Here is a 13,274-nt window from a genome sequence, read left to right as displayed (position 1 = left end):
AAAATATCTATTAACCTGAGATTCTATTGACACCGAAAGTTAAGAGGTTTGGATGGTCAAACAGCAGCGATGAGATTAACATAAGTTCCCCATTAACCGTTCAAATAGTTTTATTGGCCACAAATTATCTAGTTATAAAACAGCCTTTTGAAGCATGTGCCTGTGTGTGTGTGTGTGTGTGTGTGTGTGTGTGTGTGTGTATCTTAATTATGTTAATGTAAATTTTCACATTTAAATGATATTGTTTTGTAAATAAGTAATAAGTATCACACAAATTTAAATGATTACAATTGCTCCTGTAAATATTGGACACACACACAAACTCACACATGCACACGCGCACACACGCACACACGCACACGCACACACACACACACACACACACATTTATTTGTTTCTTATTAGCCAGAATAATGATTCCCCGGACCAAAAAACGAGAACTCATATACCACTTCAAAAATTTCTATCAATTTAAATTTATTTTTTATGCATATTAATTGCTATTATATTTGGAACCAGTCCATATATTGGCCGATAGTCTATAGCTCGGGCCTTGTGTTGATGCCATTGGATTATTGTCATCACTCTGATGTCATATTTGCTGTGAGAGCTCGTGGGGGAGCGAGCTGTACAGCCCGTGCTGTGCTACTGAGAGTCGAGGTGTTGCAGAGTAACCAGTCTTTTCATACCGCGATCAACAAAGTTTGCACCACGACACTTTCTGCAAGCGAAGAACGACTACATCAACAAGATTTTTATTTTACAACTTACCGCTCTTATTTTTGAAAACGAGGACGGAAATTAAGCCGAGTGAGATACCAGCTGCATTGGTAGGTAACGAAATGTATTTGCATAGATAATAATTTTGCAAATAGAACACAAACGTTGTGAACAGGATTTAAAGAACTTATGATATAGTAAATATTTTATACAGATTTTGAATGTGTTCATTACAACAACAACAACAACAAAAAGGTTAATTATCAATGAATTATTTGCAGGTGTTTATTTTGATTACTGTCAGAAGATGAAAACAGCTGTGCGTGTGCGTGTGTGTGTTTGCTTGCGTGCGTGGGTGCATGTGTTTGTGTGTGACTCCTTTGATAAATTGAGCTTGAATTGGTTTGTTAATTTAAGTTATATCGTTCGGTAAATAACCTTTTGAATAATAACATGCATGCATGCATGCATGGGTCATATGTAGCCTAACCCTCATCCAATGAAAAGCGCATATAGACCAGGCTATACGGCGGATTTCTCAATGTAGTTAACATTTGGTTCCCAGAAAGCTGAGGTCTGTTGATGTGCTAATATACTTTGTTTTCCTCCCCTTCTGTTCTTAGATTCCCGAATAGTTCTGAACGATGGACAGCAATCTGGTGGAAATATATAAGGAAGACAAGTGCCTGTCTGTTGTCTCCGAGGAGTGCTTGTTGAATTCCACATGGCAGCCCAGTTATTCTGACATATATAATTTCACACCAAATGGAAGTTGGGCGAACGAGCCCATGTCGCCCATTATACCCATTATCACAGCGGTATATTCCGTGGTATTTGTGGTGGGTTTGGTGGGCAACTGCCTTGTTATGTATGTTATCATCAGGTAAGAAACGTTTTTTTTTTTTTTTTTTTTGATTTCTAAATGCTAAAATCGTTTCGAATTTAGTAAAGTGCTGGAGAAGGTGATCGCTGCTGAGAGTGAAACAAAACGGTGCAATTATAAGTGTATATAACAATAATATCTGTTGTATTTATAGTGTAACTTGCATGGTCAAAATATACATGTTTTGAAAAGCGTTTACGTTGTATTTTGGAACTATTTAACGGACATTTCATGTGCGTGTGGGCCACCCAGTGGATAGTCGGTATACACAAAACCTTGAGCCCACAATGATAAGGCAGACAGTGGTGTAAAATATAGCTGCGCTATTAGGAATAATTTAACAAAAAAAAAAAAAAAACATCGGTATTTATAATCGTTATGTTTTTTGTAATTAAAACTAGCCACGATGGACAAGCCATCATTTAAATGTCAATATTTTTACACCAAAATTTGGTTTGCAAAGCTTATAAAAACATAAAGCCCATGAATATAAAAATAAACAGTATGTAGAACAGATAATGAACAGCTGCTACTCAACTGGATTGTAGCTCTGGTCTTTTGTTTTCCTTTCCAACTGAATACCCTATGATAAATAGGGGTTTTATATTTTTTCAGGTGGTGGTACTACGTAACTTAAAAACCTTATAATCATATATATGATTGTCAGGGTAGCCATGACATGCCCTGCACAAACAAATCTTGAATTGTTTATAGTTTTCTACCTGTTGATTCAATGCTGTGTTGGGCCAAAGGTGAACAACATAGCTGAATTACCATGCAGCTGTGGTAGGAAAAAAAAAAAAAAACACATTCAGCTGTTATGCAAATGTATAAACATGCAAGTAAATGAACAGCATGTCATTTCAGTTTTCGAGTTATTTAGTGATGGGGCCTGAAAGAGAACTGGCATATCCTTCGCATTTAAAAGCCTGTTGTATATTTTAGACGATTATTTAAATGCCCATTGAGGCCCAGTTTCTAGTGAAATGCTGATTTGTTGAGCTTTAAAATGAATCATCGGGTGTCCAGAGGTCTGGGTGATTGTATGTAATGGACAATAGAATCCCTGCTAGAATTAAATAACATTCTCAAATCTATTAATTAAGATAAATGGTGAAAGATGAGCTGTGCTAATGAGCCGTCTATCGAAGCACACACCAAAATATTAGATGTGGCGCCCTATTGGTTGAAATATCACAATGCAACTAAAGTGATATTTTATTTGTTGAAATATCGCAATGCTACTCACATCTGATGCTCTGTTGGTTGATAATGTGTTGTTGCTCTATTACCGATGCTTGGTAGAATGCAAATGTATGAAGTATAATTTTTCGGTGGGCATTACACCAAGTAGGTGTGTAATGATCCTTTTCAAGCCTCATAACCACAAGTCATTCTATCAGGAATATAATGTCACAGTCCATTATACAACTGTCCTTCAGTTTAACCGACCGATTTCTTCTGTTTTTATTTATTTAATTTTAAGGGGCCTGGGTACCATTCCGTGATTTTAGGTTCATTGCTTTCCAAAACATGGTAGCTTTTACTTGATTCTCCACAGGTAACACAAATTTCATGTTTTTTTTTTCTTTCCTTATTTTTCTGGTGTTCTGGTGTTTCTGATATTTACATATTGCTGCATCATAGCATCCCTATGGATTATTTATTTTTCCGCTTCTGCTCACTAGCCCTTTCAATTGTACATTGGCTGACAGTCTTTTATATGCCAGGGTGTCAGCATTTTATGTACATACAGAGATTTGTAATTCATTGGATGTTCTCACTTAGCTGATAAATCTGTCAAACAGCACCAGGTCCTCCTTATGGCTATTGATTATTCATTGCAACATTCCAGTTGGACACTGGGAGTACTGAATTTCCAGTTGCATCGACCTGCAGGGCATGATAAAATATCCTCGTCCTGCAGCCTACAGCCCTGTTCCAACTTCAGTGGTCCTGCACACTGTGTCTCCACAAATCATCAGTGACTAGCATCTGCTCCATTTAGAGAAGAAAAGGAAGACTTAACCAAAATAACCAGGACGGACAGACAGACAGACACAGACAGAGAGAGAGACAGAGAGATCGAATAAATCAATTTTCGGGATGTTGAAATGTAAAGTAATTATAGAAAGGATTCAGTTCACATTAAGTACGGAAGTGTTCATGAATAGATTGTGACTTGATGACATATATTATAATCAAAGGCTCTAATATACTGTAGCTTTCGTAGCTTAGCTCCACGACACCTGACATTTGCTTAATAATCAAGGAAATTACAAACAAGCCAGTGCAGAAAAGAACTGTGCAGTAATTCTCCCTGACAGCTACAGCTGTTTGTCTTCATCCTGTGATTACATTTGACAATTTTTTTGTTTCCTGTTGTGATTATGTACAAGAAAAAACTCAAATGAAATAATGTCAAAATGGCCCTACATAATGGCAGTGGTCTTGTTTCACTATTATCACATGTAAATTCCAAAATTACAACTACAAGTGGTTCTGCCAACCAACATGAGAATGGATAGAAGTGTATTGAGAGTAAGATTACACTGTACAGGGACATACAGAAGGAAGGGAATGTTAGCAGGTTGGAATGAAAGGGCTCTACCAACAGAAATTTTACACATAACACATTAAACCTTTCAAAACCTAGATTACAGCTTTGGTGTTCATTATAGATAAACCAGCTTTGACAAATTATTTTAGCTTACATCTATTGTTCACCAAATGGAGAAAAAAACATAATGTTAATACATATTTTATAACCATATATAATTTTGTTGTTTCGGCTCTGTACTCCAGCACATTGGGTAATAAATGAAACAATGAATATGAGGCTAAAAGGCAGACTGTCAGCTTTAATTTGAGGGCATTTACATCCGTATCAGGTGATGTGTGTCAGAATTACAGCCATTTATATGCATAATTCCCCCATTTAGTACTTGGTTGCACATCCGTTGCATTTGATGATTGCCTCATGTCTGCGACCCAAAGACATCTCCAAATGCTGGGTATATTCCCTGCTGATGCTCTGCCAGGTCTGTACTGCAGACCTCTTCATTTTCTGTTTCTGGGACTTTTTGCCTTCAGTCTTGTCTTCAGCAAGCGAAAGGTATGTTCAGTTGGATTCAGGATGGGTGATCAAGAATATTCCACTTTTGGCTCCAAAACAGTCCTTGGCTGCTTTAGCAATTTGTTTGGGGTCATAGTCCTGCTGCAAGGAGAAGCAATACCTGATGAGTTTTGAAGCATTTGGTTGGATTTGAGCAGATAAAACACCAGAATTCATTCTGCCATCAGCAGTAATGTCATCAATGAGGACAAGAGTGCCAGTCCAGTGGCAGCCATACATCCCCAAGCCATAACACTACCTCCACCGTGATTCACAGATAACTGCCTCAGATCAGGAGCAGTTTCTTTTTCCACACTTTCCTCTTGGTACTTCGATACAGGTTAATACTCATCTCATCTTTCCATAAGACTTTGTTCCTACAGTTTTATTCTTTTAAGCTCACCAGTGGTTTGCATCTTGCCATTAACCTTCTGAGGTTATGCTGGTGTAGTCATCTCTCTTTATGGTAGTCTACTGAGTCAAAACTATGACTATGTCTCTGATTGATTCATTTATATTTTTCAGCCTCACAATCGCCTGCTTTACTCCCGTTGACACTTTGTTGGTCCTCATGTTGAGAGACAGCAGCACATCTGCAGAAACAGACTCTGAGTGCAAATTCCACTCCTTGAATCAACTCTAGACCTTGGCCATGAAACCGCTGGCAATGAAACAGCTGAGCAGCCAATTGTCCAATTACTTTTTCTCCCCTATAATGGGCGGATGTATAAAAAGGGCTGTAATTCCTTCACAGATCAACAAATATGGATGTACATACCCTCAAATTAAAGCTGACTGTCTGCAAATGTGCTGGATTACATAGCCAAAATGACAAAAATTGTGTCACTGTCCAAAAACGGACACATTGGACAATTCCAGCCCCTAAAATGACTTTTTTCCCCATGAGTAATAATTCCTCTTTATTACACCAGATCACAAACCGGCATGCCATTGTACTTGAATACAAAAATGTCCATCGGTATCAAGGAAATATTGGTGAGCTTTGGCAGATTTATTACACACCATTAGTTCCGGCCATGATAAAGCCATGTAGCAGGGTTAGCATCGCACAGTGGCCAAAGATGGAGCAGAGCATCTCACTCAGGCAACATGGATCCTCGCATTTAAAGGTTTTCAGCTGCTGTGTGCATTATTATGAGTGTCTCCTTGGTAGTTTACACCAAAGGCATTCCCCCCACATACTGTTGCTTTGGCTAATGCAGAAAACAACCTATTACTTGGGGGCAGAGATAGAATTTGTTAAGTTTTGGACTAAAATCAGACAACACACAACATACTGTACACTGTTTTATAATGTTCTAATAGCCTAATTTCAGCATGCACTGTATTGATCCCCATTGCTTATGGTTCATTAGTGCCTATCATTAACAGCTTGACTAGCTTTGAGCATATTCTTGGTATTTACAGTAGATTTGTTCAGGATTTTCATTAATATATATGTATATATATTTTTTGTCTGTGCCCAATTTTACAAATACATTTAATTGTGTATTTCAAAATGTGTGAGAATGCACACATATGGTTCTACTTCCCCACTTATCTGTGGTGACCATGAACACAGTTTCTCCTGTAATGGCAGGAGGAAAGACTGTTGATAATTTGAGTCTCTTTGTCACACCATTATTGCATATTTTTGATTATTCAGTGAACCACATTACCTCACATTACTAAGCATTAGTAGTCAGGAATGAGCAACAAAAAACATACTCTACCAATCACAGCAGGTCACTTTATCTTTCTAGATTACATCAGGAATTACTTGTTTTCTGTGTCAACATTCAGCAGTCTGAATGCATCCCTATCCTTGGCTGCCACCAGACAGGGATGGAAAATACTTCTGAACAAGTTCCTAGCTCATTTACATATGTCTCAGTACTACTGAAACATTAATCTGAACCTAATTATGTGATCACTGCTCATCAATATTCAAACACACCTGCTTTCTTGAGAACTTCTCAGGTGTTAGCAAAGCACAAATAAAACATTTAATGAAGCAGAGTCAGATATCTTACTGAGTTGTAAATTATATCTTATTATTGTAGTCTTGTGATAAACTCTCCTGATCCCCTGTGGCAGCTAAAAGATTTTATACATCTGTTATTTTGTATAGTTGTGTTAGCATCCTATGTGTAGCCCTGATGCTATGACTAGAGAAATACTACTGTGCATTATTCTGTTTATGTGTAGTTTGAATATTAGTGACAATTAAACTTTTCTACACACTTTCAGGTTCCTTTCATTGTACATAATTAACCCTGTAGATGAGGTGATATCTGCGATATCTGTATTAGGACAAATACCAAAGTTAGGAGAATAGTTTCAGAGCATAATTGTGATCTGATCTCTTTACAGAACCATGGCTTAAAAGCAATCTTCTTTAAAGAGCAGTTGTAGTGGGTGGCAGTGTAGTATAATGGGGAAGGAACTGGGCTTGTAACGTAATGGTAGCATATTGCCATTGCAAAAGTAGTACATTGCTCTGGATAAGAGTGTCTGCTAAATGCCTGCCATGTACCTCAGCTAATTCACAGATCATTAAAATACCATTTTTGAGAGCCAAGAGAGCACAATTCCAGTATCTTTTCTTGCACAATCTCAACCGATTATTCCATCCCATTATTTCTTTCTATTAATTCTGAACAAACAAACATTATGATTGTTGGTCCAATGCAAGCTGTGGCATGCCTTCAACTGTAGTAAAGTAGGTTATAATTAATCTAAATCCACAAGCAATTCTACCACGCATTTGAGTCCACTGTCAATATGTATACCAATTACTCCAGAGTAAAAACAGTCTCACATTGCATGCTTTCACAGCCGTTCTTAGTCTTGCTCTTTTGTCTTTTATTAATGGGATTTTCCCTTCAGATACACAAAGATGAAGACTGCCACCAACATCTACATCTTCAACCTTGCTTTGGCAGATGCCCTGGTCACCACCACCATGCCTTTCCAGAGTACAGATTACCTGCTCAACTCATGGCCTTTTGGTGAAATAGTCTGCAAGGTCTTCATCTCCATCGATTACTACAACATGTTCACCAGCATTTTCACCCTGACCATGATGAGCGTGGACCGCTACATTGCAGTCTGTCATCCAGTCAAGGCCCTTGATTTCCGCACTCCCATAAAAGCCAAGATTATTAATGTCTGTATCTGGATTCTCTCTTCTGCGGCTGGCATACCAGCTTTGGTCCTTGGAAGCACTCAAACCAACAATGGTGAGTGGCCAGGTGACATGATCATTTTTCAACCAATGTCAACTTATGTTCCTCTGTAATTGGAATACAGACAATTGCCACTCTGGTGTGAGTTTCATGTTGGCCAGATAAATTTCAGAATGTGGTGTAAATCTTGAGCCACCAGACAACTGAATTTGAATGTAGTAAATCTGAATTTGTATTTCATAATTTTAAATTGTGTGTAAAATTGACTGAATGCTCTGAATTTCAAAAACTTGTAATTGTATGGATTCCCTTGATTTGCAATATTCTGTTTCAGTTCAGTTAAAAGCTTTATTTGAAACTTGCATGCTCTATTCCAGCTTTCAACTCTCAAAAAGCCACAATTTCAAATTTGACTCTTCAAAAGGAAAATGGCTTTCTACAGTGGCATGCAAAATGGATAGGTGGACAGATAGGTGTCCAGCTTGCTGAAAAAATTGATAATGTTAGGCTAAGTATGTAAAATGGTGAAGGATTTTCAAAGAATTAGCTATCTAGCGTTGCATATATATATATATATATATATATATATATATGCCGTTAATGTGTTTGCAATGCTGGCTAGCTAATTCATTTAGAATCCTTCACCATTTTAAATACCTACTCTAACATTACTTACACATTTATCCAGCTAGCTGGATCTCTATCTGTCCACCTATCCATCTTGCTTAACCACTGTAGACAGCCAATTGCCGCTTGCTTGAAAGATTGGTACAGTCTAGACAGGCAGCTATCTGGCTAACTACCATACTGTAACTGCAGATGGCTACCTGTGATAACAACATTAACCTGACTTATGAAATAGACGGACAGTAGTAGTTAGTAGTTGTTAAAACAACTCGTATGACTGTACGCCTCTTCATACCTCATGATTTATTACTGCTGTTCACAGGCACCACGGAATGTGCCTTGCAGTTCCCAGAGCCATACATCTACTGGGACACCCTGATGAAGATCTGTGTATTCGTTGTTGCCTTCATCGTGCCTGTCCTCATCATCACAGTGTGCTACACCCTGATGATCCTGCGGCTCAAGAGTGTTCGGCTGCTGTCGGGGTCTCGGGAGAAAGACCGGAACCTGCGGCGGATCACCAAGTTGGTCCTAGTGGTCGTGGCAGTATTTGTGGTGTGCTGGACCCCCATACACATTTTCATTTTGGTGAAGGCCCTCACCAATGTTCCCGAGACCACTGCTGTGATGGCAGCCTATTTCTTTTGTGTTGCCCTGGGCTACACTAACAGCAGCCTCAACCCCATCCTATATGCATTCCTGGATGAGAACTTCAAGAGGTGTTTCAAAGACTTCTGCCTCCCGTCAAAGCTGAAGGTGGACAGACAAGGCACCAACAGGGCAAGGAGCACTATCCGTGAACCTGTTCACCCACAGGAAAACCAGGACCAAACTAGCAAGCCAGTATGACTAGCCGTGGAGCTGTCCTCTTTTAGCCCCCATGGACGAGAGGATTCAAATGACCTCGGCTTAACCCAAGTCACATCAACAATTTGAACGTATTCAGATGTAAATATACCCCAGTGTATTGCACTTGTAGGATGACAGATAAAGGATCAATCCTTTATGTTTGTCACTGTTGGGCCAGAAAATTTCAAATTAGGCCTACTCTTTTCAAATGCTTTGTTTACAAAAATCAATTGGCTATAAGAAACCTCACATTGGTAAAGTGTTGTTCTTAGTGGAATGGGGCCTGTGTGAGAAGTGTGAATCCGTGAATGTTCAACGATCAAAGTTTCACGAGTGAATTAAAGTGGCGCGCCAGTTTGGAAGGCTTTCTAGAATATAAAATGCTGCACAAAAGGATCTTTACTAAATTACTGTACTCTTTAATGAACTCATTTTTTAAGTCCACAAGCATTTGCTTTGAGTGACACCAGTTTTATTTTGTTTATTCATATACATAATCAGATATCACCAGAAAGTAAGCTTGAGAGAACCCAGACAATTCACAGGATATACTGTAGTTTTGACTTAAATCATGAACAAATCTTTAAAAGGCAAATTTGGAATTTAACACACACAGATGTATATATAAAATTCCCCACCCCCACCCAGTCTGTTTAAAGACTGCACACAAACATTCTGCATTACAGTTGTACATCTAAACATTATTAAAGATATGTGAATACCCAAAATTTTGAAAAAAATGTATTTATACATTTTATGATCTTTATTGCAGAAATAAATGTCCATTGAACCTTTTTGAAAAGAAAAAAGTATACATTATTTTGTGCAGTTTCCATTACACCTGTCTAGATATGAATTTATGAGTACAGCTGCACAGGGTAACCTCTATTCTGTTTTGTTCTGTGATTTCATCATCTATTTCGTGCAAAGATCTATCCAGTTTATTCATTTACCTCAGTTTGGAATGCACTATCATTATTTTTTAATGTGTTGAACTTATGTCATGCCGACTGTGTGCAATGATATCAGAACATAGGTCCATTGTTATTATTAATTGTTCATTTAAAATTATTGGTGCTATATATGTTAATTATTTTGTAATTAATATAGACAAATTAAAAATTTCACCTTCAACAATCAATATTTAGTTTGTATCATGCAGGTGCATGATTTGTCCTCCTACAGACATGGCCTCCTCATAACATCCTGCATTTTTATAACATTAACCTATTCCTGGAGCATCAATGGCATTTGGATAATTTTCTTTTGTTGAATATTGAAGTATAAAATACTCAGGGACATCAATTTGGATTCAAAGTTTAGCAGCTTATCTTCATATAGATGCTGATGAGAACATTGCTTTCTCAATTTAGGCTGAATTTTCAAGGGGAGAATTAGTAGTCCTGAAAAAAATCTTTGTTTTGTTATTTATTTATTTATTTATTTGGTTGTTTTGTTAGGAAGAACAGTTTTTCAGCTGTTTGTCATTCCCTTATCATTAAAGTCCACAAGTGTGCTTTATGTCCAGGATTCAGTGCAATATTGGTGTTTACAATCAATATTGGCAACAGTGGCAACAGAATTCTATAGAGCATCCAATTATACCAAAATTGTATATAAATATAAAAAAATATTGAATATCATGATTGTGTTCCAGTGTACAGTTAAATGACTGCTTGTTGTAAATGCTCTAAGATAGGACAGAAGGTAATGTTTCAATTATTTAGCACAGTGATGTGATGATGCATACAGAAAGAGTCAACAGCTTGTCTGGTCTAAAATATACTTGCCTGTGCTGCTTTTAAGTCAAAACGTATGTGCGAATCCTGGACTTGAATGTTTATTTGAAATTTGGCAGAGGGCTTTACATCAACATTGACAATTGTATTATACAGTCCAGTTGTTAAATGTTGATGATATACTATCCATATAGTTGAGGATTGTGGGGTGTTTTGTATCAGCACAACTCACAGCTCACATTTGGATATACTGTACATATGCAAATAATTCTGGAATAGAAATATACATGATTATATAGGTAATATAATGGACTGTTTTGATTATTTGATTTTGCATGTGAACAAATGTAAATGATAACTATATGTATATCATGAAAACATATACTATAATATTCAATATTTAAAATACAAATATACAGTAGAAGTGCCAATTCTCTAACATTTTCTCAAATTATTCTAGACACAGTGAATACATTCAAAAAAGAATCAAAAAAAGGATTGAAATTCATCAACATGTATTCTTAATTTCTGTCATTGTCTGAACAAACGTGTTGTTGAAACTCACAGCTGCTGTCCAAAATGTTATGTATTTATTTTGAGTCTTAGCAAATATAATAAATTAATATATAGATAGTCAGCATATATAGCATGTATGTTGCAATGAAACATCTTTTATTTTGCAGTATCTCTGTCAGTTCAGTGTTAACAGAAAAACAACATTATCTGATGAAAAGAAACAAAACTTTGGTTTATGCATATTAAAATGTTTCAAACTGATACTATAAATGAAGATGTGTACATGTCCATAGCTGACCTCGGTATGTGTGGTAAAATCTTTGGAAAAATACACTTTGGCACTGTGTAAAATGAGTAACCCATGCTAGAACAGTGCTCCAATTTCTTATTGTAAATAACAAAATACTCTAATATGCACAATATTTACTTAATTGTAAAACCTGTCATGTATTTTGCTTATTATTAAAATGTATGGACTGAAAACTAGAATTCCTCGATGTTTTACAGAAAATCTCTTCATGCCATCATTTAGTTAGCTTGTTCCAAATATATTTCATATATGCTTATATTATTTCATATAACATTCACTACATAATTCACCTAGGACTATGCACATATACACTCACCTGCCACTTTATTAGGTACACCTGTTCAACTGTTCATTAACACAAATATCTAATCAGCCAATCACGTGGCAGCACCTCAATGCATTTAGGCATGTAGACATGGTCAAGATGATCTGCTGAAGTTCAAACCAAGCATCAGAATGGGGAAGAAAGGTGATTTAAGTGACTTTGAACGTGGCATGGTTGTTGGTGCCAGACAGGCTGGTTTGTGGATTTCAGAAACTGCTGATCTACCGGGATTTTCATGCACAACCATCTCTAGGGTTTACAGAGAATGGTCAGAAAAAGCAAAAATATCCAGTGAGCGACAGTTCTCTGGGCGAAAATGCCTTGTTGATGATAGAGGTCAGAGGAGAATGGCCAGACTGGTTCGAGCTGATAGAAAGGCAACAGTAACTCAAATAACCACTCATTTACAACCAAGGTATGCAGAAGAGCATCTCTGAATGCACAACACGTCGAACCTTGAAGCAGATGGACTACAGCAGCAGAAGGCCACTCCTGTCAGCTAAGAACAGGAAACTCAGGCTACAATTGGCATGGGCTCACCAAAATTGGACAATAGAAGATTGGAAAAACTTTGCCTGGCCTGATGAGTCTCGATTTCTGCTGCAACATTCTGATGGTAGGGTCAAAATTTGACGTAAACAACATGAAAGCATGGATCCATCCTGCCTTGTATCAACGGTTCAGGCTGGTGGTGGTGGTGTAATGGTGTGGGGGATATTTTCTTGGCACACTTTGGGCCCCTTAGTACCAATTGGGCACCGTTTAAATGCCACAGGCTACCTGAGTATTGTTGCTGACCATGTCAATCCCTTACACTGTATGACCACAGTGTACCCATCTTCTAATGGTTACTTCCAGCAGGATAGCGCACCATGTCACAAAGCTCAAATCATCTCAAACTGGTTTCTTGAACATGACAATGAGTTCACTGTACTCAAATGGCCTCCACAGTCACTAGATCTCAATCCAATAGAGCACCTTTGGGATGTGGTGGAACGGGAG

General features: G+C 37.5%; 1 protein-coding gene across 1 annotated transcript; it reads left to right on the top strand.

Moving 5' to 3' along the window:
- Nucleotides 1–595: 595 nt before the first annotated feature.
- LOC135253524 (delta-type opioid receptor-like) lies at nt 596–12,120 on the top strand. The gene is made up of 4 exons (XM_064332900.1): nt 596–830; nt 1,344–1,603; nt 7,608–7,960; nt 8,856–12,120. Exons 2-4 carry the CDS (start codon nt 1,365–1,367, stop codon nt 9,380–9,382), a joined length of 1,119 nt encoding a protein of 372 aa, XP_064188970.1. The 5' UTR covers nt 596–830; nt 1,344–1,364; the 3' UTR covers nt 9,383–12,120.
- The last annotated feature ends 1,154 nt before the right edge of the window (nt 12,121–13,274 follow it).

This window comes from Anguilla rostrata, chromosome 4 (genome assembly GCF_018555375.3).
Source record: "Anguilla rostrata isolate EN2019 chromosome 4, ASM1855537v3, whole genome shotgun sequence".
Classification (NCBI taxonomy): domain Eukaryota; kingdom Metazoa; phylum Chordata; class Actinopteri; order Anguilliformes; family Anguillidae; genus Anguilla; species Anguilla rostrata.
The sequence above is the reverse complement of the archived record's forward strand: the minus strand, read 5'-3'. Positions and strand labels throughout refer to the sequence as shown.

Coding starts and splice junctions, on each gene's coding strand:
- LOC135253524 (XM_064332900.1), top strand. CDS start 1,365: ATGGACAGCAATCTGGTGGAAATATATAAGGAAGACAAGTGCCTGTCT. Junction 1,604..7,607: donor GTTATGTATGTTATCATCAG/GTAAGAAACGTT, acceptor TTTTCCCTTCAG/ATACACAAAGATGAAGACTG. Junction 7,961..8,855: donor AAGCACTCAAACCAACAATG/GTGAGTGGCCAG, acceptor TGCTGTTCACAG/GCACCACGGAATGTGCCTTG.